The 27881-nt window shown below is 40.0% G+C and overlaps 1 protein-coding gene across 3 annotated transcripts; it reads left to right on the top strand.

Moving 5' to 3' along the window:
• Positions 1-6: 6 nt before the first annotated feature.
• Positions 7-27733, top strand: ATP7A (ATPase copper transporting alpha). Of its 3 annotated transcripts, none has more exons than XM_062006855.1 (24): positions 19-106; positions 569-1047; positions 7438-7574; positions 9351-9840; positions 10553-11284; positions 11950-12156; positions 13145-13308; positions 13747-13908; positions 14513-14589; positions 14751-14976; positions 15417-15650; positions 15948-16039; positions 16421-16548; positions 16725-16879; positions 17183-17317; positions 18091-18285; positions 18501-18683; positions 19195-19408; positions 20044-20190; positions 20693-20835; positions 21152-21355; positions 21919-22036; positions 22521-22623; positions 23313-27733. In XM_062006855.1, the coding sequence occupies exons 3-24, from the start codon at positions 7467-7469 to the stop codon at positions 23587-23589; spliced, it is 4494 nt and encodes a 1497-aa protein (XP_061862839.1). In that variant the 5' UTR covers positions 19-106; positions 569-1047; positions 7438-7466; the 3' UTR covers positions 23590-27733. The 3 variants fall into 3 exon arrangements, with proteins under 3 accessions (XP_061862838.1, XP_061862839.1, XP_061862840.1); XM_062006856.1 differs by having other exon boundaries at positions 21-106; positions 733-1047; XM_062006854.1 differs by lacking the exon at positions 569-1047 and having other exon boundaries at positions 7-106.
• Positions 27734-27881: the final 148 nt, after the last annotated feature.

The following is a 27881-nucleotide window of genomic DNA, read 5'->3' as shown; positions in this document are numbered from 1 at the left end:
GTGAGGGCGCGCTCCCGGCGGGGCGGGGCGGGGCTTCGTGAGGCAAAGAGCCAGGCGCGCGCCCCGGCCCGGGGAGAGGCCGTGTGTCTGCGCCCCCAGAGCTCCGGTGAGTGCGGCCCTGGGCCCCGGCACTGCTTGGGTATTGCACCCCCCTCGCGGAGGGTCCTCTCTTCCCCTTTTCCCCTCCCCATTCCCTGGCTAGACGGGATCCGTAGGCAGTTCCTCTGCCCAGCGCCGGCGCAGCCGTTGTCACGGTGTCCCGGGCTGGCGGGAGAGAGGTGGGCTGTCCCGCATGTGGCTGTGGGGAGGGAGCTTGCCTGGCGCTTTCCGCGGGCCGGGCTGCGCTACGTGTCCCCTCAGCGCGGGGGGGTCGGGTGGGAGCCTGAGGTGCAGCGCGGGAACGCGCCGTCCCTCAGTGACCCGCGGCCGGGGAAGCGTCTGAGCCGGGAAACAACAGCTTTGATTCTGCTGCGCGTCTCTCCAGCACCTCCGGGAGCTCTGTCGCCTCGGAGGGGTGAGGAAGTGCAGTGGGGTCTTGCCGGGTTCTAAGGCAAACTATTCCGTGTAGCTCATCCAAGGGAGTTCGTCTGGGCTCCGAGGGGTGCGAGAGGCGGGTGAGTGCGGGGGTGACTCGGCGTTTCAGAGATAGACCGACCTAACGAGGGCTCTGGTGCCAAAACACATCTCTGGTCCCAAAATGGTATTTCCTGCTCAACCGCTTCTCTCTCCCAGCTGCTCCTGCCTTCGTGGTTCCTTTCCAGCGGTAGGCACACACTGATGGTAGGGAGTCACATCAGCACTCCTGTGGCTTCTTTGGAATGCAGCCAACAAGGTTGAGTAGTATCAAACGGAAAGTTGGGTGGAAGCATGATAAGCTGTTCTTATCAGTGGACATCCGTGTTTGACATCTCATTGCTTCTTGGCATACGGTAAACATGCACTCACTGATGGACTTGGAAGAAGCACCTCTTCTATAGCTGTTGGCCTTCAGAGAAAGGCTTACTTTTGAAAATTTGAATGCACAAGTCACTGAGTCTCTTCTCCAAGGTCTCTTTTTTCATATCTGAGCTACTTGACTTAGTATATTGCCTTGTCATGCTAGCACTTTGTGTATAAGTATGTCTTTCCAATGTTTTGATTAAAAACATAGTGTAAATATTCTGGAAAAGGGTAAAGAGTTGCTTTAGGGTAAGATCTCACAAAAATAAGCACAAGGAAACCCAGCTTAACTATTACCTTTCTGTATCCATGTTCTGGAAATTGCACGTAATTATTGTTAGTGTAAAATTCCTTAATCTCTTAGGCCAAAGATTCTATTTCTGTACTTAAATACTTGTTGAATTGTATATGTGCATGTAAATAGATCCAGAAACAAATTTTTGTTTGGTACTGTGGAAGTCAGCTGTGTGTATGACGATGCAATGTGTGAGCACAAACACAATTTGATTACAAATTAATAATTATAATGTATTCTGCTGTAGAGAAAAGACATTAAGCTTTTTTCCTTCCCAGTTGGCAAACCATGAAAGTCAAAAATAGCTTTATGTTTAGTTTTCTGTTTTCTTCTTATTTTCACTTGTATGTGTATTTGACATTCTGCCCTGTATTTTGGCACTAAGCTCAACAGTGAGAAGCCTCAGTTGGCCTTAGTACATTCACACATTAAGAGTTTACACATTATATTCTGTTCCTAATATTTGCTGTGATTCTTCTAGGGCAATGTTCATGTTCCTCAAAAACCTGATTTGAAGAGGTAATGGAAGGACATGAACAAGAAAAAGGATTTGCAAAGAATTTGTCTCAACTGTTACAAAACTTGCTAGACGTGAAGTAGAATGTTTTCGATGTGTTCTTCTGTTTTTTTTGTCATCCAGCTTGTATAAAGTCTCTCAGAGCAATTTCCATAGTCTGCTGACCAAGCACGACTTGTTAACCTCTTGAGCAACATACATTACAGCCTACTTAGAGTATCACGTAGCTGTCTGAGACAGGTATTTATTATAGATGTGCAGTTTCTCCCTGAATGATTAAGCCTCATATATCTGGTCTTACTTTCAAATGTATCTGTTTGCCAATGAGCATAATGAGCCCTTGTTCTTAGGTGTTGGACCAGATCTCCTGTAACCCATTCTCCAGCCATATAGAAATGTAATAAAGTCCAAAGCCTGTAGTTAAATCTAACAGATTCTATTTATGGTGTTTGTGTGGCTTTTGCCTAGCTGTGACCTCTTTCAGTTTCAGTAGCTAGAAATTCAAGGTAATTATATGTAGAAAACTGTGGTGAGACCTGAAGTTGTACACTTGCTTAGAAACAGTGTATGCTTCTATGCCCTTACTGATCTTACAGCAGGCACAAAGCCTGTTTTTGATGTACACCGTTTTGTTACACTGTGATGCTTGGGTTAGCTCAGATACTAAAAGTATTAACGTTGTTTTTTTGTGGATTAAAGTGAGAGTCTGTATTTTTACCAGAGTAGTAACTTATCCCAGCAATAAAAAGGTTTAGAGAGTTGAACCTGAGTTTCTTGGTCACCTTGTGCTTGATCACTGTTTAACTTTCCTTTCCATAGGAATAAATTGCTGTTGGAAGTAGAAGTTCTTTCTGTGGCTTCATTCACTTAATAGAAACACTAGTTGGCTTTGTTCAAGGAAATGAAATGTTTGGATTTCAGCTAGCACACAGACAACCCAAGTGTTAAGCCTAAACTTGTACCTGGGGTTAAAAAAAAAAGACAAGGACTATTCCCAAATAGTGTTTTAGTTTTAGTTGTCCTTTGTACACCACCTGTTCTACCACTGAGTGTTGCTCCTCCACTTGTACCTTACCATGTTCAGTTCCACACTGTTGCACAGCCAGATTATTTCCAGGCCTCTGCTGTTTCATTGATCGTGTTAATATACAAACAAGGAAGTACTATTACCGTGTGTACTGCAGAACACAGGTGGAAGTAATGGAAGAGGATAGAAAGTGGGAGTTTCCAAAGGTATTAAGCAGTAAATAGGATTGTAGAGAGTATAAAAAGCTTTTACAAGTTTATTCAAAGCCAAGACTCTTTGTAAAAGGAAGCCACTTTAGATGATATTCCGAAACAGCAGCAGCTCGATTGAAGCCTTTTGATTTAATCTGTTAGATTAAAGGGGAGGACCTGCCATTTGTTTGCATTGTTGACTCTTAAAATTCTTTGCTAATTGCTGATGGGATGTTCTGTAGATTGAGCAGTGCACAGTTAAGAGTAAAACCATTATTCTTCTCTCCTAAAGCAATGGGTGATCCATAACTTACTTAGCATCTCACTTTGTGTCCTCAATAACTTGTAATTCAAAGTTAATTATTAGCAGTCATTTACCTGCTAATAATAGTGGTAGTAATTGAGATCTTTAGTGTCAGCTTATACAGTAAAAGTTGTCACCTAGAAAACTTTTTGTATATTACAGAAGTTTTAAATTTGTTGATTGTTTCAGCTGCATCCTACCAGAACCATAACTATTACTTGTACAGCTAGGTTCTCTTTTGAGCTGATGCATATATACACACACTGAATGTATGTATGCTTTTTTAATATATATAAATTTATTTTAAAATAGGATGACAAACCAACCATAGTGATGGATGACAAGAGTGAGGAAACAGAGTGTTCGAGTTCAAGCCATCAATGTAGCATACACGGAGTGCTACCCAGCCCTATGCAGATACTTCAACTTCTGCATCCATTTTCACATGAGCTTGGCAAAATATTAACACAAATAAGCAGAACCAGGATTGAATTGTCAATATTTGTGCACCTCTTGTGTACATCTAGTCATAATTTATCACTGTAACATATATTTCCAGGCTGCTTAGTCATGAACCTTTTTTTATTTAATGCTGCCAGAAGGAGGCATATATGACAAAAACAATTCTTTTAAGTTTCAGCCAAGTATTTCTACCAGGAAGCACTTGGAGAGAAGACAGAGCGTTAGAAATGAAATAGAGTATAACAGGGTAGAGCACTGTCTCAAATGTGGGCATGTATTAGCTTTCAAGTTTAACTTGATGTCCTGGTTGTTTTGTAAGGGTAGGGGAAAGAATGTGTGTATACTTACAGTAACTGTATTAGCCATATACCTTCTTCTGGGAACAAGAACTCTTCAAAGCATCAGGAGCACTGGAAATCAAGAGAATTTGATCTTCAGTAAGACTGTAGAGAAAATTAACATGGTGGCTGTGTTATTCCTCAATTCAGTGTCTGTACTGTAACTTATGTGAAGAGACAGTATTGCTTACCAACGGCTCATTTTCTGCCTTTAGCTTCAGACACATTTTGTTTTTCAGAGAACAGACTGGTTTTGAATATAATATGGAAACTGTTAGCAACTTGCAACAAAGCAAATAAAATTCCTTGTTTGTCATCTTCCCCACAAATAGAGATCTGTTAATGATGGATATATTGTATAGATCCAGAAGCATTTCTTAATTAAGACTCAGGACAAAAAGAAGAGACAGTTTGATCCAACAGCTAAATTCTATAATGGAAGGTCTGGATTTAGTCCTAGTACTTTAAAATCTTGAAGGGTGAAAAAAATTTACTAACCCAACAAAAAAACTTCTTGGGTGATTGAAGGTTGATTGCTTCTGATTTATTAGTTAAACACAAATAGCAGATGATAAGTTTTATTTAAAGAAAGTATTGTCTATGGCACATACACTTGAAACATAAACAGGACATTCTGTTGACATAACAGATCCTAACAGCGTTTATAAGTGGTCCTGAGTTACTGCAATCAGTATTTTCTTCCATTTCTGTAAATGTCGTTCATCATATTTGAAGTTATCTTACAAACTTTGATTGATTAGACCACCGAGGAAGAACAAGTTTAAGAATTTCAGTTTCTCTTTCCATCTACTACCTTTTAAACAGCAAAACATGACGCCCTGTAAAAAAGTGATTGTATGTGAAATGAGCAGCGGAAGGGTAAGGAAACAAACTGAGAAAACAGAGGAAATAGTTTGTCCATTACAAAGTAAAATCATAGTAGATGTTTACAAAAAGAAGTACAATGTTATTTTTAAACATAAAAGCAGTTATATTTTTTGAGTGCTTTGTTGGGCATTCAGCAGCAGAGCCAATGTCTACTGTAATCACTTTCATAGTACTTGGTCACCATATTACATGTGTGGCTGCTGTTAGTTTGACATATGACTTATAGAAAATACTGCATTGCCACATCCTAGTTTCTTGTACTAATGGATACTATTGTACTGTAGCTTGAATCTCTTAAACCACAGAATTTGAGGCTAAGCAGATGTTCTCAGACTGGCATATAGCCAAACCCCAAATCTCTTCCAAGGCAGCATCTTACCAGCCGTTGATTATTTTAGACAGGAGCTCACAGCCGAAGTATTTCATAGAATAATAGAATCATAGAATGGTAGGGGTTGGAAGGGACCTTCCAACTTGCTAAAGCAGGTACACCTAGATCAGGTCACACAGGAACATGTCCAGGCAGGTTTTGAAGACCTCCAGAGCAGGAGCCTCCATACCCTCCCTGGGCAGCCAGGGCCAGGGCTCCCTCACCTCACACTGAAAGAGTTTTTCCCGATGTTTAAAGGGAACTGTTTGTGTTCCAGCTTCTTTCCATTACCCTTTGTCCCATCACTAGATACAATAGAAAAAAGTGCTGCCTCATTCTCCTGACACCCACCATTGAGATATTTGTAAATATTAATGAGATTCCCCACTTCTCCAGACTAAACAGCCCCAGGTCCCACAGCCTTTCCTCATGAGGAAGATGCTCCAGTCCCCTGATTTCCTTACTTTTTTTTAATCCAGTAACCATACTGTCTGGGGCAGCCTTAGCAATAATCAAAGCTCTCATTGCCTGAGGCCCCACTTTATAGGAGCTGTTTCCTCTGTCTCCTGGCACTGAGAACACACCAAGCTGCAGTGCATCTCCTGTGCACCCTGACCTGCATCCAGACGCAGGATGAGAGTGAGACATAGCTTTTGAATCTGATTCTGCAGCCACCATTAGCCATGTTTTATTAGTGTGCACTCATTCTTGGTTTGTCTGGTCGGTTGCTGCATAATTCTTGAACAAAACTCCTACTGTCTATCAGAATATAAAGTTTCATGCCATAGTTTACACGAATTAGCTGGTCATATGAGAATTTCAGGGAATGCAGGAAGGAAATAAATCTTTAAAATGAGCTCTTCAAAATGATCTTTCATGTTGTTTCAGTATTTAAACTTTTTGTTTGAGCTTATTGACCTAGAAATTACAGTTAAATTCTCCACCAGGTTAGTGTCTGACAGAAATTCACAATGTGTTCCTGGCTTTTCACACAAAACACAGCTAAAGGGAAAATACGTATTTCATCTATTGGAAACCTCACTAATTCAGAGGTTTATACTGTCTTTAATTCCTACTGCTTAAGCTTCAGCATTATTTTGTAAACCTGTTTCAATGATGAAACATCCTTGTTTTCTTACACCATTTGTCTCAAAGAGAAACCAGAAACTTTCAGATCTATAACGGGGAAGAGTTCTGAAATGTCATCAAGGAGTAATAAAATTAATTTTCTTACATGTTGTTAATACTTAATGTAGTTTTGGTTTCCAAGAGAAGTCTCCAGGGTGAAAAACAGAGTTAAGCATGTGCTTAATTTTAGCTGTTCAGTCAATCACCAAAATTTGCTGTTGCCACCACTGCAGCCAGACATTAAGCAGTGGACTGATCATTTCCCTGGTCAGTAACCTCTCTTTCTTTGGGAAAAAATGGTGCAAATTTTCAAAAGGTTAAAATCTGGCAATCACTTATTTTGCCCACTTTACCCTCTAGTTATTTAAGAGTTTATGCATTGGAGAAAAAAAGTCTTTTGCATTAGCCATTTTCCTTCAGATTAATTTTGTTTAGAGTCAGTCTTTTTTTTCTGAGCAAAAATAATAGTGATAATCTTCAGAAGAGCAGAAGATAGACTTTTCTGAACGAGACGTGGAAAAAGCTTGATTTGCTTCCAAGGGCTAATTTCAGTATCCCTGTTTTTGCTTGATGTAGGATAATATACAAGATAAAAATGTGGAAAAACATGATCATCATCTGTGCCTCTGAGGCTTACATGCCGTCCTCTGTTGTTCCAGCGTTCCAGGAGCTGGTGTCTCGCTCACTTGCTTCTCCCTATAGTTTCATGTCATGCACCAGTGACTCACAGTGTGCTGCATGCAATTAAATCATCTGGGTTGTAACACAAATCAAATAAGAAATGTTTGAACACTTTCCCTTTTTGAAAATTCATAGGAGTAAATACCGGAAGGTTTCTTTCATGTTCAGCTTTGCTCAGATTTGAAAATCTACTGGAGTTACAAGTGACCAAGTACATCCTGTGTTAAATCTCTGTTCTGATATCAATCTTTGTGAAATGATTCAAGAACAAATTTCTTAATTGGTTTTGGCCAACAGCAATGAGAAGACTCTAGTAACATTTCACAATGGAGGCAAAATCCATCGTCGTTGGTGTGGAGGGGATGACATGCAATTCCTGCGTTCAAAGCATCGAACAGTGCGTTGGGAAGATGAGCGGTGTCCACAGCATTAAGGTAAGTAACACTATCACAGTGTCTTACAAAGCTTTGCTCTTATGTGAGAAACCGTGATAAACTATGCACCAAGAGAGGGAAAAAATGTGGGAAGGGTATATTCTATATGTCTCGTTGGAAGCTGGCATTAGAAGTGCAGTGGTGATTACTGCAGTGGCAACTAAGTCATCTGCTACATGTAAGTAACTTTCTGCTTTACAAATAATTCAGTATTGTGAAGGAATGAGGAAAAACAAAAGGCAAGAACAGGAAGGTTTTAAATAAGACAAAGCAAAAGCCTTAGAACTTATTGGTGAAAAAAGCAAGCTGTTTTTGTGCCCCATAGTGAATAAATTTTCTCTCAAGGCTCCAGGCCTTTTCTTCAAATTGACAGTATGGAGAGGTCACTTGCACAGATTCAGAAGGTGTCTAGTTAATCGTATGGTAGTTGACCCACTGTGAAAAATAAAGCTGTTTTATTGTGATTCATAAGAGTAATTTTAAAAGGATAGTATTAGAGTTTCATATTTGGGTTTTAAGGTAAATACCTTATCCCAAAGCTGAATACTACTTCTAAATCTAATCTTGTCAAGAAAATATATTGCAAAAACTTAGTCTGACTAGAACAGGACTTTAAGAAACTTTGAGAGGTCAGATTTAGTAATTATCCTTATTACAGTATCAGAACTTCAATTTATCCAGATCTTTTGTTTCAGAAAATCTCACAGAACATTAAGACAGGTTTTCGTTTAGTGATTATGAAACAGATCAGCAAAGGAGATAAATGTTACATGGCTGGTACAAACACAGAGCTGCATTTAGGTCATTTTGCCTCTGACTGCAATGAAACCAATAAATGGCCATGTTGCTAATTCTACTAAAGCCCATAACTGGGACAAAAATGAAGAAAAGGTGGTTCTTAAAATGATTTAACTGGTCTAATTTAATCATGACTGTTGTCTTTAGGTTCTGCCTTTGCCCAGAGGAAAGATAGAATTGAATGATGATGTGTTAGGCCTTTGGCAGGCATCAGCTTTCCCATTTGGAAACTACTGTAATTGTGTTTGGTATATCATCAGGTGGGAGCAAATTAAATTGAGGGTATTTGCTCCATCTGATGTGAAAGGTTAGTACCAAATCAGACATCTCTGGATCACCAGAATGTACAGAGAGAGGAAAACCGGTTTCTGTAATGCTTTTCACATATTGAATTTTGAAACCGAATTTTGTTCTGCGAAGTCTGGTGCACTTTGTTGCTCACAGCAAGTTAACAGCCTCTGCCTGAGATGCCCAGAAATATTGGTCTGTTTTCACTGCTACTTAAATCTGTGGGTTTTTTCAAAGAGTGTTTTCTTCTATCCTTGTAGCCTAAGGGTAATTGCTACTAACTGCAGAATTGTGCATGTGATTAGAATTCTCTCTGGGCTGTTTTGCTTTTGGGAATTAATTGCATTAATCATCATCATAATTCTAGAAAATTTGGCTCTGGAAGTTTCATTAAATGTGTTCATGCAGTCTGGATGTTGTAAGTAAAAGCAGACAGACTTGTAAAGGATTCTGAAACTGCTGAGGAAGAAAATATTCTTTGTAGCTGTGTTGTTGCACTGGTGTGCAGAAGTTACTTCATTGTGCCTGTTAGTATGGTTTTACTCTGCAAGGGGAGTAGTGATAGATAAAATTATACTGGACAAGTATTATTAATACATGCAAGTAAAAACTATTTCTAACCTCATGCAGGGTATTAGTTCTTATCTTAGTACTGCAGTTTGCTAACTCTTTTTTTTTCCCTCTTGCAAGGTATCTCTAGAGGATAAGAATGCAGTCATCATTTATGACTCAAAACTGCAGACTCCAGCAACATTACAGGAAGCAATATATGACATGGGATTTGATGCCACATTAGCTAATTCAAACCCACAACCTGTTTTACCTGACACTATTTTTCTTACAATTCCTACTCAGTCAGCTCTAACATCTAAACAGATTTGTAGTACACTGCTAAAGAACAAAGGTATTGTGGACGTTAAATTGTCCTCTGATCAAAAAACTGCAGTGGTGGCTTTCATTTCTTCCATTATAAAGGACAAGCAGATTATACAACTGGTCCCAGGAGTAGATTTAAATATCTCTGCACCAGAGGTAACACCTGGAACTTGTGAAGATTCCAACTGGTCTCAAGCAAGCAGCGTTTTGCTGCGCCTGAAAGTAGAGGGGATGACCTGTCATTCCTGCACCAGCACCATTGAAGGGAAGATCGGCAAATTGCAAGGAGTTCAGCGGATTAAAGGTAAAACCTTAGTGTGTCTTTATGTAAATTGATCACACTGACATTGTGGATGTATCTTGGTTTAGATTAGATAGCTTAGCGTGACAGTTACGCTTTGTGGTACTGGTATTTAGTCATTGACATGTATTTTAACTTGGATTAGAAGTGAAAAAGGGAGGCCAGTTTGTGTTGAGGCTGTTCCTATTACATGTGTGACAGTATTCTGTGGTTGCTTTGGATTTTGGTAGGGAATCCGGAGTAGATGTGTTCCATACTTTTATTACCAGTTACAGAAATCTCTGATACCAGATGGAGTTTTTGTATTGTAATTAATATTTGTTCCTATTTTGAGTTTAAAATTAATATTGGCACATATATGATTGTTTTAAAAGGCAAGACAAAATTTTCTGTACAAGTAGCTTTGGCATAAATGTCACAGACTCCTGAATAAAGGATACATCTAGTAAGAAGTAGTAATGCTATTTGTGAAAGTCCTGGGGAAAGTGCAAAAAAAGTTGAGGAAAAGAGGAGCTGAATATTGTTACAGTACTAGACAAGAAATGGTTGAACAACTAAATTGTCTGATATTTACCAAACCAGTTATATTTCCTTTCTGTTGCAGTTAGATATCTGATTATTTCAAGTATTCTTGGAAAGCTTTGACAAGATCTGTTGCTCTTAGGGCAAAAAGCTTATTATGCTTAGGACAGTAATGCACACTTTTAATTTTCAGTGTCCCTGGACAATCGGGAAGCCGCTGTTGTCTACCAGCCTCATCTAATTACAGCAGAAGAAATCAAACATCAAATTGAAGCTGCAGGTTTCACAGCATCTTTCAAAAAGCAACCTAGATCCATTAAGCTCGGTGCTATTGACCTAGAAAGGTTGAGGAACGCTCAGACCAAAGACTCTGAGACAGCACAAACCCAAAAATCAAGTGTGAATGATGTAAAGACAATTGTCTTCAGAATTGATGGCATGCACTGCAGCTCATGTGTCCACAATATTCAGAGCACCATATCAACACTCCCATCGGTAATAAGTATAGTTGTTTCCTTAGAGAAGAAATCTGCTATTGTAAACTATAACCCAAACTTAATTAGCATAGATGTGCTGAGAAAATCCATAGAGGCAGTGTCTCCAGAGACATTTAAAGTCAGCCTTCCTGATGAGTATGAAAATGTAGCACTTTTCCCCACCCTGGCGTCTCCACTGAAGTCTCTTCCAGCTTTGAAGGATGCTGGCCAGCCGCTTACTCAAGTCGTTGTGATAAATATTGAGGGAATGACTTGCAACTCTTGTGTGCAGTCCATTGAAGGAGTCATATCCCAAAAAGTAGGTGTAAAATCTGTTCATGTCTCTCTTTCAAGTCACAAGGGAACTATAGAATATGACCCTCTGCAGACGTGCCCAGAAGAATTACAGTCCTCAATAGAGGATATGGGATTCGATGCATCTTTACCAGGTAATGACATATTAAACTTTTAAATTTAAAAGAATTGTGCACTTCTGTTCGGGATTTGCTACCACCCAGGGTGAAATTTATATCTTCATTATCAATGAGATAATTCAGTGCACTTCTTTAATACATCAGGTGAGCTATTTTATGGCAGTAACTAAAGAAGTTAAAGAACTAAAGATTTAATTCCTTCATTCTACTCCTGTGTAAACATATAATCTCCTGAATTGCTCTAAAAGTGTCTATAGTTGGAGAGCCCTTCTCTAAGGTCAGAAGCACTGACTTTGCTTAAGAAATATGCACTTGCTTACAAATTCAGTTCTGTGCCACGGGTGAAGTCAAGGAAATTGCGTGTAAAGCTAAGATTGCAATGCAGAGGTTTAGCTCAAAACCTATAGGAGAGGACAAAGGATGTGCAACACAACTGACAAACACAAGAAGGAAAGGCAAAAAGAAAAAGAGCAACAAAACAATAGGCTGATCAGAGGCCCAACCTTTTGTCTTGTTTTCTTTTGCTTACTCTTAATTGGCAAATGGATGAAACTGATGGACAAGACAGGTACGATTACCATTTTTTGGTCCAGATTTACAGCAGTGTGTGTTTTTGACTGGTGCAGTACCAGATCAGCCATAGCTGTTCATAACGTCCTGAATTGCAATCTCCTTTTCAGCAAAAGCAGAACTACCTGTGGCAGTAGCTCAGCCTTCACCTGAAATGCAGCTGGAACCTCAGAAAACTGACCTTCCTTCCAAAGTGTCACCAGCCCACCTTGCTGGCCAGGAGACAAAGACTATATCCAAGTGCTATGTCCAAGTCACAGGAATGACATGTGCTTCATGTGTAGCCAACATTGAGAGAAATTTGAGGAGAGAAGATGGTAAGATGTATGTCAGTGTAATCTGTTCAATTTCCAAGCGTTTCTTTTAGAGAATGCATTTAGCTTTTGGACAGCATTTTTACTGGGTGAGTTTTGAAGAGAAGTACCATTACTGGTGTGTCTCGTGGGTGGGAACATGATCTGTGCACTGCTGGTCATTCTTGATGCTTTGTGGGTGTGCTGGCTAGGGACTGCCTTCACAACAGTGGGAGATGGAGTGCTCCAAAGAGAACAGAGGTATCAAATACAGATCCTTTTGAGACTAGACTGAATCTTTCCTAGTGGAGGGACATACCCAGGTCTGCAACTTAAAGCAGAAGTGTATGTGCCTGTATTAAGAAGGGAACTCTCAGAGAGGAACAGTATTAATATGGATTAAAGAGGCATAAGTTAATTTTAGCTCTGCAAGTCAGGACAACTGTGTCTATCTTCTGTGAGTGTGATGATTATTTGCAGGAACAAAGAGTCATTAATGTGGACTGTGTTTAATTATTGTAATTAAGATGAATGTGTTCCAAGTTAACCTGGAATTTAACTTTTTTCAGCCTAGAAAATGTGTGGATCTAAATCCTTTTCACATAGACTACAGTAGAATTGCACACTGTTAATCTGCCCTTCCTCATACGTGTTCTCTCTTGAAGTAAGGGCTTTTAGAAGTGGTAAATGCAGATCAGAAAAATATGCAGAACTGTGTTTTGAAATTATTTCTTTCAAGTAAAAATAGATCTTTTCATATAGCATGGACTGAATGTTTCTAATTAGACTGTTAAAACCATGCAACTCGTGGAGTAATACTTTAGTCTGTCAGACATAGGTACTTTTGTTTCATTGTTGATGTATCTTCAAAATGTATGACCTTTTTCTTTATATGTGCCTAAAATGTGGTAGTTTTCTCCATTTCAGTGGGTTGCTAAACATGATGATGTTACCATAAACACAGTGGTCTTTTGTTAAACGTGATCTGCCACTCACTCCTTTCATTTTCTAGGAATACATTCAATACTTGTTGCCCTAATGGCAGGAAAGGCAGAAGTGAGGTACAACCCTGCTGTCATACACCCTGCAGCTATTGCAGAGCTCATCCGGGAACTGGGATTTGGAGCCAGCGTGATGGAAAACTGTGGCGAAGGAGATGGAGTTCTGGAACTTGTTGTAAGCTAGTAATTAAAAACAACCACCCCCATCTTTATTCCATTTATCTATTGGATGTACTTGTGTAAGCAGTTACTACCTGAAGTGTTGATGTTGTCCTGCAAACTGTGCTGGCTCACTACTCCTACACTGAAGTCAGAGAAATAATCCTGTGGGGTTTTTTATTGACTCTGCTTATTGCAGGATCTTTTTTTTGTTACTTTTTCTTGTGGCTGAATCTAGGTCAGTGTACCCCAGCTCTGAGCTTAATAACCTTGTCTCTATGCCATGCTTCCTTTGTAGTGTTCTCATTCTTAGAGAGCTCTGTCTCACTCCTTCAAACCCCAGAAATATGCAATGAGTAATCCAGGATAGCCATAAGCTCTTTACCTACTTTTTAAGTTGCATTTACTGAGTAACCTTTGCTTATGATAACAGGAAGGAATCTCTGTTTTACAGGTGAGAGGAATGACGTGTGCTTCTTGTGTGCACAAGATAGAATCCACCCTCATGAAGACTAATGGTGTCTTGTACTGCTCAGTAGCTCTTGCAACCAACAAAGCACACATTAAATACGATCCTGAGATTGTAGGTCCTCGAGATATTATACAAGTGATAAAGGTAAGTTTCATAAAGGCACCAAGACTCATATGCAGTGTATTTTCAAGAGTTACATACCCCAGAAACTGAAGGGAAAACTATATTAAAGGAAAAAAAAAATCTGTCTCCTTTCTTCCATCTGCTGTCTTCATGCAGGTTTCTGCAGATAATACATGTGTTCAGGCTCAGAAGCAATGCTGCAATTATGACTGGGCCTAAGTTTTTAAGCAGAAATACTAGGAAAGCTAGGATAAAACTAGAGTTGAAGATACCAGCTATAGGTTTGCAGACAAATAAAGCACATCCATGAGCAGTGTAGCAGGAGAGAGGTGAATAAAGTTTCTTGGCTTTCTTTTTGTTTTTCTACTTCTGTACTTCAGGCATAACTCTTTTGTAAAGCTGCATTTTGGAATAGCATTGTAATGTTCTAGAACAGTTGATTTCTACATCAGGTTGCTTTTCTGTGTTTGCAAGGTAACTAAAAAATGCTAGCAATTGTATCAGAAATGGTAATGAGAGAAATGAAATGTGAGGCTGGCAGCATCAATAATCAGGCAATAACTTAAAGACAGTTTGTGATCATATAAAATTGGCTGTTTCTTCTTATTATGCTTTTTTCTTTTAGGATTTAGGTTTCACTACTTCATTAGTCAAAAAGGATAGATCTGCTAGTCATCTAGATCACAAACAGGAAATAAGGCAGTAAGTATTCCTGAACATAATTTAGATCCCATAAACATCTTTGATTCTTCTGTTGTAATCAATAGTAAAGTTATTAATGCTTTTTGTGACTGTGCAGACTTGCTAGGTAAAATCTTATCCAGCACTTAAGTTGAAAGCATTTTTTTTTCTTTAAATCAAAGGTGGAAAAGGTCTTTTCTTGTGAGTCTCATTTTCTGTGTCCCTGTCATGGGGCTGATGATTTACATGATGGTTATGGACAGTCGACTTGCAGATGCTCACACACATCACAACATGAGCAGTGAGGAAATGGAAGCCCTTCACTCCTCTATGTTCCTGGAATACCAGCTCCTACCAGGATTGTCTGTTATGAATTTTCTGTCCTTTTTACTCTGTATCCCTGTACAGGTAAGTGGGAATGACAGCTCCTAGTTTGTTGGGCTTAACAACAAGATGGAAGGCTATGAAGAAGTTACATTTAGAAAGTGACTGTAACTATGCTTTCATGTAACTAAAGCATTCAAAATGCTTTTGAGGTTATGAGCTTCCACCATTGCCAAACTAAGTGAGGGTTCTGGGCAGGCTGATCAGCGTAGAGATGCTTTGCAGCCAGTCAGCATCTGAGCCAGCCTGCACTGGTGGGTACTGGGGAAAGCTGGTGGAACTGCCTGCAGACGAGAAAACCTGAGAATACCATGGTAGAGACCATAGCCCTTGACTCCAGCTGGGATTTTCTTTAGAAAGAGGTGGAGAAGTCAACTCAAATGAGTGTCTCCCTCTCATATGGAAATGCTGCTGCTGTGTGTTACAAGTGTGTGTGTTAAATACACCTGATGTTCTCATTACAGATGTTTGGAGGATGGCACTTCTACATACAGGCTTACAAAGCACTGAAGCACAAAACAGCAAATATGGATGTGCTCATTGTTTTGGCAACCTCCATTGCGTTCGTCTACTCCTTTGTTATTCTCCTAGTTGCAATGGCTGAGAAAGCAAAAGTAAACCCTGTAACTTTCTTTGACACACCTCCTATGCTGTTTGTGTTCATCTCCTTGGGCCGGTGGCTAGAGCATGTCGCAAAGGTAAGGGAAATAAAAGCCTGTGGTACCTACAGGCTGCAAGGCACTAAGAATCATTTCAGAATGTTGCATACTTTGATTAAAAAAAACATGAAATAGCTTTGTTAGGTTCTTCTAATAGTCTTTGCTGTAAAATCATCTTCAGTAAATGAACTAGTAAAAATACGAAATGACCTGATGTAAGTCTGTCTGCAGAAAGTTTTTTCTTACTTAGGGTAAATTGCAACATATACAGTTGTCATTTACCCAGCAGTTGCTTTCAATAGCATAGTCAGAAAAATATGACAATTATTATTCTAGGGTAAAACATCAGAAGCACTGGCAAGACTAATTTCATTACAAGCTACTGAAGCTACTATTGTTACCTTGGGCCCTGATAACGTTCTTTTAAGGTATCTTGCTTTGTCATTTGCTTTTTCTGTTGTTCCTCTTTTTTCTTGTTAATATGCCTAATTCACAGACAAATGTTACCATTCTGTAGAGCTGTAACTTCAGATTTGCTGGCAGATTTGCCAGAAATAAATGTTAAGATGCAGAAAACTTAACGCTGCTCTGATTTGGTTTACTGGAATCTTGCTAATTTTTGCTGTGATAAGAAAAATAGTGGATTTTCTCAACTGGAAAGTAAATAAGATAATTGTAGTGTTCTTCAAAATGGCTTTGTGTTAACAATGTCAGCCAATGGGATTATGCTGTGTGTATAGTGATGATTCCTTTTGCCTGGGTAACTTCAGTTAACAATCTCTAACTGAGCACACTGTGCATCGTTGTAGTGAAGAGCAAGTTGATGTGGAACTGGTTCAGCGAGGTGATATTGTCAAAGTGATCCCAGGAGGGAAATTCCCAGTGGATGGTCGTGTTGTTGAAGGACACTCTATGGTAGATGAATCTCTTATCACAGGTGAGCATTTGCTTTTTACAGGTTTGAAATGTTTTTCTTTTCCTTTAAATCAATCTGAAGAAGGGAAGTTGAAGCTGATGTTCTCATTCTTCTAATTGCATGTTAGGAGTTCATTAGGTAGCCACTCTAATATGCTGAGAAAGATACCTTTGTATCTCTTGTTGATCTTTCCACAGGTGAAGCGATGCCTGTGACTAAAAAGCCTGGCAATACAGTTATTGCAGGTTCTATTAATCAGAATGGATCACTACTGATTTCAGCAACTCATGTCGGAGCTGATACAACCCTTTCCCAGATTGTTAAACTTGTGGAGGAGGCCCAGACCTCAAAGGTAGCGTGTTGTCAAGTGAAGCATTTGGGGTTTTGTCTTGCCATTTAGGCATCAGCATACCCAGTCATTTGAAGAGTGGTTAAGACGTAGATTTGAATTACAGTTGCATAATGAAGTATCTTGCTGAATAAGGACTTTGATACAGTCTACTCCAAGTCTCATCATCTTATTAAATAAATGCTTAATTATGAAGTGTGGTATGCCAAATGTGCTGCAGACAGAAGCTGTGATTATGCATGTGTCTGAAGGCATAGAAGAGAGTAAGCGTAATGTTCCTGGAGCTGACATGTTTCTTCTTCCCAGGCTCCTATCCAGCAATTTGCAGACAAACTTAGCGGCTACTTCGTTCCTTGTATTGTGGCTGTCTCTGTGGTTACCCTTTTTGCCTGGATTATAATTGGTTTTGTGGATTTTGAAATAGTGGAGAAATACTTTCTGGTAAGTAATAGTCTCCTTAAACACTTTCTGAAATATTTAAAACATAGTTAGCTGACAAGTCTCTTAGACTGCAGTTGTTCCCTTTCTGGTTTATCCCTGCAGGCAGTTGCTGACTATAGCTCTTAATATTGGGGTTTTTTTAGTATTTTTTATATATTTTTTACACTGTGTCACTTCTACATTTATACTTAAGAGAATCTGCTGTCATTAATCAAGTTCTGAAAGTTAGCATTATAAAAACAAATATTCAGTGTAAAAATGTCCCAGTTTCCATTCCATGCCTGGGAGGAAAAGTCCCTGTGTCACAAACTCCAATTCTTCATGTTAGCATAACTCTGTATAAATTCATCTTTGAAATCAGTGGAGTTCATTTTCATTACAGATGACAGAGAGGATCAGGATCTTGACTTTTACCTTAAGGTTGCTTAGATCCTGGCTTTCTTGGCTTATGAATCTTTTTTACTAGAATTTATTAGTTTCTAGAAGGGCAGTCTGGTATCTTTTGTCCCATTACAGCATAAGAGTATATAGAGCATAGGAAAATGTCTTATAAATACAACAGATTTTGGACTACATGCACTATAGAACAGAACTTTGTCACTAATTAATTAGTCTTTAATTTAGTCATTAATCTTCGCTTTTGTGTAATTTGCCTGTACTTATTAATAACTTGCATCTCTGCAGGGTTTTTTAAGGTTAATGGCACTGTGCAGTTAATATAGTGTTTCTATTGCTCAATTTCTTCTATTTCTAAAATGACCTTCTATCACCAGGGTTACAACAAGAGCATTTCCACAGCTGAAGTGATAATCCGCTTTGCTTTCCAAGCTTCTATTACGGTCTTGTGCATTGCCTGCCCCTGTTCTCTGGGATTAGCCACCCCTACAGCTGTGATGGTTGGTACTGGAGTAGGAGCTCAGAATGGCATACTGATTAAAGGAGGAGAGCCTTTAGAGATGGCGCATAAGGTAAGAATTGTGGGTTATTGTTACAAGAACAAGGCTGGTGTCGGGGGCATTTTGGGAGTTGCTGCCTGAGCAGATCCCTACAGATCTGTCAGTACAGTCAGTGAGTGATGTTTGATCAGTGCATGTTAGTAAGTTTAATTAACTCGAGTGGTTTTCTGAGGAAGCTATGTATTAAGGCTTTGTTCATTGAATGAAGTCTTCCTGTTTTGCTGCAGGTGAAGGTGGTTGTATTTGACAAAACTGGGACTATTACTCACGGGACCCCAGAAGTGATGCAGGTGAAGTTTCTAGCGGAGAGTAACCAACTGCCACGTGATAGAATGCTGGCGATAGTGGGGACTGCAGAAAGCAACAGTGAGCACCCTCTGGGAGTAGCAATAACAAAATACTGCAAAAAGGTAAGTTGCTTATACAGGAAAAGAGTAGCTTGTATTATGGAAGAACCTCTTTTGCAGTACATGACATGTATGAATAGTCTTATGTTATTAGAAGGTAATTAATGTATTCACTGTGAGGTGAGGCAGCCCTGGCACAGGCTGCCCAGCTTGCTTGTGGAGACTCCTTCCTTGGAGGTCTTCAAGACCTGCCTGGACACGTTCCCATGCGACCTGATCTAGGTGGACCTGCTTCTGCAGGGATGTTGGACTAGATGATCTGTAAAGATCCCTTCCAATTCCTACCATTCTATGATTTTGTGATTCACTACAGATAGTTGAAAATTGTGGAGCCACATAAGTTACTTAATATCACGTTAGATGCACTGAATAATCAAACTTTCTCTTCTGATGATTGATTGACTATTTCTCTGCTCCTGTTAGTTAGTTTGACTGTGCTTTATTTTGTGGGGTTTGTAAATGTGACATGTTTTATATAGGTAAAATTTTTCTCAGTTTGCATCCTTTCCTTTAGGAACTGGAGTCAGAAATCCTTGGGACATGTACAGATTTTCAGGTAGTTCCAGGCTGTGGCATTAGTTGTAAAGTCACCAATATTGAAGCATTACTCTACAGGAGAAATAAAATGGTTGAAGAGAATAATATTAAAAATGTGACGCTTGTGAATTTTGAGGAAAACACAGACGAATCGGTGCAGCCTGCTTTGATTATTGATGCTGAACTACCAAGTAAGTCACCTCTGGTTTATAGAACAAAGTGGATTATTCATTATTGCTCTTGCCTTTAGGATCCTTCAGAATGAGCTCACTTTTTTCTGCCCTGGAAAACTGCCTTGCATCAAGGCACACATGAAATAGTTGGTCAGTAGTTTCTTTCATGCACACACATCACTCAGGACATTTTGGTTAAATTCAACTTGAAGTTACATGTTGAATATGGGGCTGGAAAATCTTACAGGAATTATCTTCCAGCTTCTCTGTTCTCACTTCATCCTAGACAAGATTATGTATATATGCACAGCTGACTAGTTTTCCATCAAGAACAGCCCATTGTTAGATCTTTCTACTCTTTTGGGCTGTTACGCATAAATTAGAAGCAATGAGAAAGGGACTCGGTCCTTTACTGTCCTTTGATGTGTGATTCTAGGTCCACTGACATGGTAACGCCCCATTACTGAGGAAATGTTAGTGTCTGTCTTGTCAAGAACACCTTGAAAGTTTAGTAGGGCACCAAGTGTTGAGAAATACTTTCCGTTTGGTTTCTCTGACATGTCGGTGTGTGCTGGGGTAACCTGGATAGGATAGGCTGGAGGGAAGCTTCCTGGTTATCCACATGATGATAGGATTGTGTTTCCTTTCTTCAGCTACGATAACTTCTCAAAAATACTCAGTTCTCATTGGGAACCGGGAATGGATGACTAGGAATGGCCTCCTGGTTAAAAATGAAGTCGATAAAGCCATGATGGAACATGAGCGGAGGGGTCGCACAGCAGTTCTGGCAGCAGTTGATGGTAAGGTTGATGCTGTCTTGTTCTTTATTCTAAGGTTGATTTGTCACTATGTAAATAGAAAGTTATAAGTAGTAATGCCACAGCTGCTGTACCTGAAGTGGATTAATGAGGTGAAGAGAGATCATTATAACACTTTGCTATAAGAGAGACCTCTTCTGCCTTTCTTAGTTGACAAGAGAGTTGTACATAACATAGAGAGCAAAGGGGAAGAAAGGAGGAAAAAAAAGGGGGTTTTGTTGTTAGACAGTCCATGCTCTGTATTGCCTTAAACGTTGCTGCCTTGATACCTGTTCTCATTCTACCTTTTACTGTCAATATTACTGTTTCTGCAATTGGTCATCTTGGGGGGAAAAATGTTATGGGTTTTTTTTTTTCCCCTAAAGCAATAAAGAAATTTTTACAAACACATTCTGCAGGGGGTTGGACTAGATGATCTCTAAAGGTCCCTTCCAACCCCTACCATTCTGTGATTCTATGATTCTTTCTTTTTCTGTTGTTTTAGGAGTACTTTGTGGCTTGATAGCTATTGCTGATACTGTGAAACCAGAAGCTGAGCTGGCAGTCTGCACTTTGAAGAGCATGGGATTAGAAGTTGTCCTAATGACAGGTGACAACAGCAAAACAGCAAGATCTATTGCCTCTCAGGTAGGCTGTTATTCGTGTGTTTGGGTCTGAAGCTTGCTACAGCCCACTTACAGGAAGCAAGTTGTGTCACGTTGATGCTGCTTATGGCTGGCACAGAACTGGTCTGATGTGAAAAGGGGTCATGTAAACCATTTCAGAATAAGGGGAGAACAAAAGAAGCCTTTTTGAAGGGAAGCAGCATCAACTTTGAATTCAGAGCTCTTTTTGTATCAGATGGGTTTGCTCTGCAGTGCTTCCTAGCCACGTTATTAAAGACAGAAATTCTGATAGCTGGTAGAAAAGCTGCAAGATGGTTTTGTACTTTCTCTCTCTTTAGGTTGGCATCACCAAGGTGTTTGCAGAGGTTCTTCCCTCCCACAAAGTAGCCAAAGTGAAACAGTTACAAGATGAAGGAAAGCGGGTGGCCATGGTTGGAGATGGAATCAATGACTCCCCAGCTCTGGCTATGGCCAATGTAGGAATTGCTATTGGCACGGGTACTGATGTAGCCATTGAGGCAGCTGATGTCGTTCTTATTAGGGTAAGAAATAAGACTGGCTCATTAAAATGGGATAAGAGGGGTTAGAAGGTCCAGGGTATTTTGAGTGAGTCAGACCATTGTTGAGACGTTACAACCTTCATAAGCCAGGACAACTGAAGCCAAGAAGAGATTGTCTTCACCCTGTGATGCTTTCTTATTCTCTGGGTACTACAAATTTGGGGATAATTAAACTTTGGGCAGAGGAGGAAGAAGTAGCCTGACTTTTGTCAAACATAAATTATATTTCAGTAACATACTACAGTACCTCCAAGGTCATAGTCACTTCCTACTTCTCAATATCACAGGGATTGTGGTGTCTGGAGCTGCACCATGTGGTGCCATGTACGTTGTCAGGATTACATTGACATCTGGGCTGAGATTGGCACTGATCATATGGGCTTTATGCAGACAAAGTAGATCAACCTGCAGGATACTTCCTACATAGTCTGTTACATCCAGTGTGTGATAGTTAGCTTTAAAATAGGAGTATGATAACACTACATGGATGCTTTTTTTCCCTCACTCCCGTCTTTGACTTCTCCAATAAACACTTTGACTTGCAGGATGACTTGATGGATGTGGTGGCAAGTATAGACTTATCAAGGAAAACTGTGAAAAGGATCCGGATCAACTTTGTCTTTGCTCTAATTTATAACCTCATTGGAGTTCCCATAGCTGCTGGTATGTGAATGCTTTCCTGCAGTAATAAGGTTGTGCTTCATGAGCAGAAGATTGCAGTGATTTACTATTGTGTGGAAGAGTATCCATTTTCTGCATTTCCAGCTGTCAGTAAATGCAGTTCTCTGCTTGGAGATGTTGCAGTGGTGTATTTGTGAGCTGTCCTCCTCCCACATTATGGTTGTAATGGATATGCTCAGCACACCAAAATATCTTTAAGATAAAAGGTTTCTTGAATGAGCCTGATCCTGTGAACAAGCAGTTTACTGTAAGACATGCCTACCTCTGAGTTTCAGACCAAGTGGCATATCCAGCTGTAGATTCTAGCTGAGATAGAACACAAATATTTGTTGTTTAACACTAAACAAAAATCCTAGTTATTAACATACTGAAATACAACTAAAACAATCCAAGTGAGATTGTATGTGTTAGTGTATGAATAATTCTGTGTTCCTGCTCTGAACTTACTGTGATTTTACTTTTCTAGGTGTCTTCCTGCCCATTGGTTTGGTTTTGCAGCCCTGGATGGGATCTGCAGCAATGGCTGCTTCCTCTGTTTCTGTTGTGCTTTCTTCTTTGCTGTTAAAGATGTGAGTATGAACAGTTGTGGCTTGAAATAAGTGTGGGTCTGAAAATGTTTTGAAGAACAGTTCATGCAGCTGTTTATGAGCACCTGGCTTTGTTCTTGTTTGAGAAGAGGAGCCAGTTGGTCCAAAATGCTTCAGACGGTGTGTAAAAATGTACAGTATTGAAATGTACAAATAAGCAGCCTGGTCAGAATGGCAAAGTCCTTAGCGGTCTGTGTGTATTGGTGAGAAATTGTGTCAGGACTTGCTGGCTTCTGAGACTGCAGCTGTAAACTTACCCTGCAGGTGGAGTAGTGTAGCACTGGTGGGAATGGCATCTCTTGCTATTTAGTTTACACACGAGGTTTCAGAAGAGTGGAAGAGGTAGTAAATGATAGCTCCAGTGGTCCACTCCCAGTAGACACACTTTGCCAGTATGTGTTGCAGATGCTCAGCACCTCAACTACTCAGAGTAATTGAATACTAAGCAATATGTGTCAGTTTTTACCTGTTCTCTTGCATCCCAGACAAAAACCACCAAATGAGCTTCTGTAGCCTTGCAAAATCTGAAACTTTCATCCCTGCATAATCGATTGAATTACACTTGTCTGTGGCTTGTGCATGTGCATAGCATGTAGGCCAGTTTTGTTCTATATTTTAGCATACTGGACTTCAACATGAGATGTATTCATCTTCTGGTTTTTCTTCCTTAGGTACCAGAAACCAAGTGCTGAGAAACTGGAGTTCCGGGCCCGCAGCCAGATGAGGCACAAGAGCCCTTCAGAAATCAGTGTCCATGTTGGAATTGATGAGACTGGGACAAGCTCCCCTAAACTGAGCTTAATGGATCAAATCATCAACTACAGTAGAGCCTCTATAAATTCTCTCTTTTCAGACAAGCGTTCAGTGAACAGCTTAGTACTCAATGAACCAGACAAGCACTCACTTTTGGTGGGAGATTTTGGAGATGATGATGACACAGCATTATGAAAGACTCATTCCTCCTCTTCCCACGCCCCTGCTAAGCAAGAAGAAAACCTGAAACAAAATGAAAAGACAGCTGTCTAGAAGCCTGTGCACATACTGATTGTTTCTGGAGGTCTTTTGGGATGTATTTCTTTTAGAAAGCTAGGCTTTGCAGTGACTTCCCAGGATATCCTTTGTTTTTTAAACTAAGCTTACCAAAAAACCAGTATGGTGCAGGGGCTGTTGATGCTTGCTGAGAGGGCTGTGTTACCATTCCATGGAACTTGCAGTATAGCTTTTATTTTTTTGGCAAAATGTCAAAAGACAATTAAGGAAACTAAGGAACAAGAAACTTCTTTCCCAGCCTTGTAACAGGCTACTTAATACAGGATAAATGTTAGTGTTTAAAATGTCATAAATTACTGCATCTGCAAAATAATGAAGGTTCTGTGTTTGCAGATAATGTGCCTTACTCCTAAACTTTCAGGACTCCCCTTGTTTCCATAGCCTGCCTTCTGCCAGAAATGACTCCTGTCCAATACTTTTTATGCACACCTGGTGCCACCTTTTCACAGACCTGGCTTCAGATCACCTTGGTGTTTGATCCAGAGAGAAAACGGAGAGGTTTGGGGTTTGCTTTCTAACATCATACCTCTGTTTAACTCTATACTTGCATGCCCCAATACACTCCTGCTACTAAGATTGTCTGCTTGAAGGTTGAGTGGGTTGGGAGGTTTGTTCATTCCCAACTTCTCCTAAGCCAAAAACTCCTGCAACATCTGAATAAGATGTGACCCTGATGTGGTATTAGCTGAAATTTTCAGCTTTTAAATGACAGCAATATAGTTAGTGCCAATATCTACCAACACTCCTTAAATGAACTGGAACAGGTTGGACCAGTGTCATGCAGACTGCCTTTAAAATCTTTACAGTTCAGTCTTTGCAGATATCTAATACCATCAAAGAATTTATTACGTGTCAGATACTGCACTAACATCAGTTGCTTGTGAAGATAAGTGTCTGTATACCAGGAATAATGGTCCAGAACCCAGATCCAAACCTCCTTGGTTTGGGATGTTCAGATGCAGGCTTTGTGAATTAAGACAGTCTTTATTACTGAAATGAGATATCAAGATGCAGGTTTTGATCATGAAATCATGAATATTTTTATATTCTCAGTGAGAAATGCAGGTGTTCATCACCCAGGAGCTAACTACCTGTTTGTTACTTAAACCTTGTTCTTTACATCCTCTGCCAAGATGCCTATCTGAAGCAATTACTAGGTTCAATAACGTTAAATTACCTTAGGAAACACGTTCCAAGGTGTACACATGTGATTCAGATTTGTGCTTGAGGAGAAGAGCTTAGTTTGGAGTATGATAAAGACATCTCTGTGATGTTTTAGTTTTTAACTTGATGTCTGACGTCTGTGCATAGATTGTGTATGTAACAAGTTGTAAGTAATAGCTTTTGCATATTATCACAGAACTACCAGAAGATTTGTGCTAGAGGATACGTTGTTAGTAAATCAGTATACTTATGTGCATTGAGGAGAGCAGCACAATTTGTTGCTGCCACTAGTTTAAGAAACAAAGTATTTCTCTTGCAGGATTTAGGTTCTTAATATCTCTGCCTGAGAAAAGATCATTTTTGTTACGTTAGATTATAGACACATGTGTGCATTGTAGTGTTGAGAAATCATAGAATGGTTTGCATTGGAAGGAACCTTAAAGATCATCTCATTCCAACCCTCCTGCTGTGGGCAGGGACACCGACCACTAGACCAAGTTGCTCCAAACCCCATCCAGCCTGGCCAGGGACACTTCCAGGGATGGGACACTCACAGCCTCTCTGGGCAGCCTGTTGCCATTGCTTCACCACACTCACAAGGAAGAACTTCTTCCAAACGTCATCTAAATCTGCCCTCTTTTAGTTTAGGCCATCTCCTTGTGTCCTGTCACCACATGCCTTTGCAAAAACTCATTCCCCATCTTTCCTGTAGGCCCCTTTAGGTGCTGGAAGGCAGCTGTAACTTCTCCCCAGAGCTTTCTCCAGCTGAACCACCCCAACTCTCTTGGCCTGTCTGCATAGGAGAGGTGCTTCAGCTCTCTGATCATCTTTGTGACCCTCCTCTGGACTCACTCCAGCAGCTCCATGTCCTTCTTTGTTGAGGGTCTCAGATCTGGATGCAGAACTCCAGGTGGGGCCTCAGCAGAGTAGAGAGGGAGAATCCCCTCCCTCAGCCCACTCTGATGCTGTCATGCTGTTTGTGGTGCAGCCCAGGATGTGGTTGGCTGCTTGGGCTGGGAGCTCACATTGCTGAGTCATACTGAGATACCTCTGCAAAGCCACTCCATAAGATCTTAGTTTTCAGCAACAAAGCTGTTTCTTTACAGAGCAGTTGCCTAAAAACTTTGATCTTATTATGATGGAGTTCTTTAATGCTTCACAACCATGCAAATTGTTTCCAAAGATTCCAATTTTTTGTCTGCACTTATTCTTGGTGATGTTCTTGGCAAGATTTTGCCAGAGGAAAGAGAAGTATTCTGCATATTTTTATGTGGCTTGTGCTAATGGGTGATCTCAATCAAGCAGTGAAGAAACCAGGCCGATCCTAGCTTTCAGATGGGAGTTTTGCTATTGCAGGTGCTGGTTATGGTATATGGTACATAAATGACAGACATCATGTTGTTACTGCAGGAAATAGAGTGATAATTTGGGGTTAAATTCCTGGTTGGTAGATACAGCAGCATGAAGAGTTTAAATTATTTCCAAATATATATGTTTAAAGCACTTTGGCTTCAACTTTGTGTTGTCCGAAGTGCACATAGGTTGAATGTTTCCTGTGGAATGCTGGTTCTATTACCAACTTTTTCCAAATACAGACGTTTTTTCTAGGCTTTCCTATTTTCTGTGGAGCCCAGCATTTGATCCAGTTACAGCAAACTAAGGCTGCTTCTCAAAACCAGGATACATGGTGAGGTGCAGAGATGATTATCAGGGAACAAGGAACAGCAAAATGCTGGCTGAGTGGGAGTGGGATAGCAGCTTCTAAGTGCAGAGGGTGAAGCTCTAGAGAGAGGAAATAACTATGCTAAAGACCAGTATTAGCCCAAGAATGAAAGGGTATAAGGTGGTTGTGATAAATCTAGGCTCAATCTGAGATTTAGCTTTTAACTGTAACAGCTATTAGGTTCCATGGCAGCTCCTGTTAGAGCTGCTGTGGGTGGAAAGCAAATCGCTCTTGTGTGTCTGAGGGAGGCTTGGATGAAGTGGTGCCTGCAAAAGCAGTGGCCAGGACTTAGTGACCAGGGAGTCACTTTGAATCCAGTTTTTCTCTTTAGGAAAATCTGTCTGGACTTGTCTTTTGAACTTGTTGAGTACACAGGGTATTGAGGCAATGGATGGCCGATTAAGAAATCCAGAGTCCAGATCTCTGAAAGCAGGTTGTCTTGTCCAGCACCTCCCCTATGGATTGTGATATGGACTCACAGAATGCTTGTGGTTTAAAATATTGTACAAGGTGCTTTATGTTGAAGAACCAAAATATTTTTTCAGTTTGAATGTACAGTGCAAGTGAAATAATGTGGGAGCTAAATATTTTCCCAAATGTGAATGTTTTGCTATGTAAATAAGTTATTCCTGTTGGAGACAGATGGGATTCAGAGATTTAAAGTATCTCTTGGAAACACAGTTACAAATGCAATTGTATTCATGGTTTGTCTTGTTTTAGTGTTTTCTGTAACTAGCTATTTATGAAACCTCTGCTCTATTTAAGTAAAAGAAATACCTGTGCTCAAGGCTTTAAAAATTGCTCTGTGAATCTTACCAATAAACTTCTAAAAGAGTAGACTCTTGAAATTGTATACAAAAGAGAATGTGAAGCTGACAAAACACGACAGAAGCAGTTGGTGTTATTTATTCAGAACTATCTTTGGGGTTTTTTGCATAGGACCTCCAACAATGTTTAAAACTGGAGGGTTTTTTAAAAGTCAGTTTTGGTATGAGGACTAGAGAACTGAATGCCATTGTGGAATGTTAACTCAGTGCTGTTCTATTTCTCTGCATCTAGAAACAGGTACTCTCACACTTCTTATTCTTTTAAGGCTGTGTCTCCATCATTATAATGGCAATCATAAGTAACATTAATAAAAGTGTAACATCCAAAGACTGTTTTAAATCATATTCTGTCATCTCCTTTAAATATTTCTTTTGCTCATTTAACAGATTCTGCTACCAGCTGTGCAGAGTTTCTCCCCATTCCTTCCTCCATGCTGTTCAACTGCACGGCCACCTGTGGCACCTCAGGGACTAGA

This window comes from Colius striatus, chromosome 13 (assembly GCF_028858725.1).
Source record: "Colius striatus isolate bColStr4 chromosome 13, bColStr4.1.hap1, whole genome shotgun sequence".
NCBI lineage: Eukaryota > Metazoa > Chordata > Aves > Coliiformes > Coliidae > Colius > Colius striatus.
This window is presented reverse-complemented; position numbering and strand designations above follow the sequence as displayed.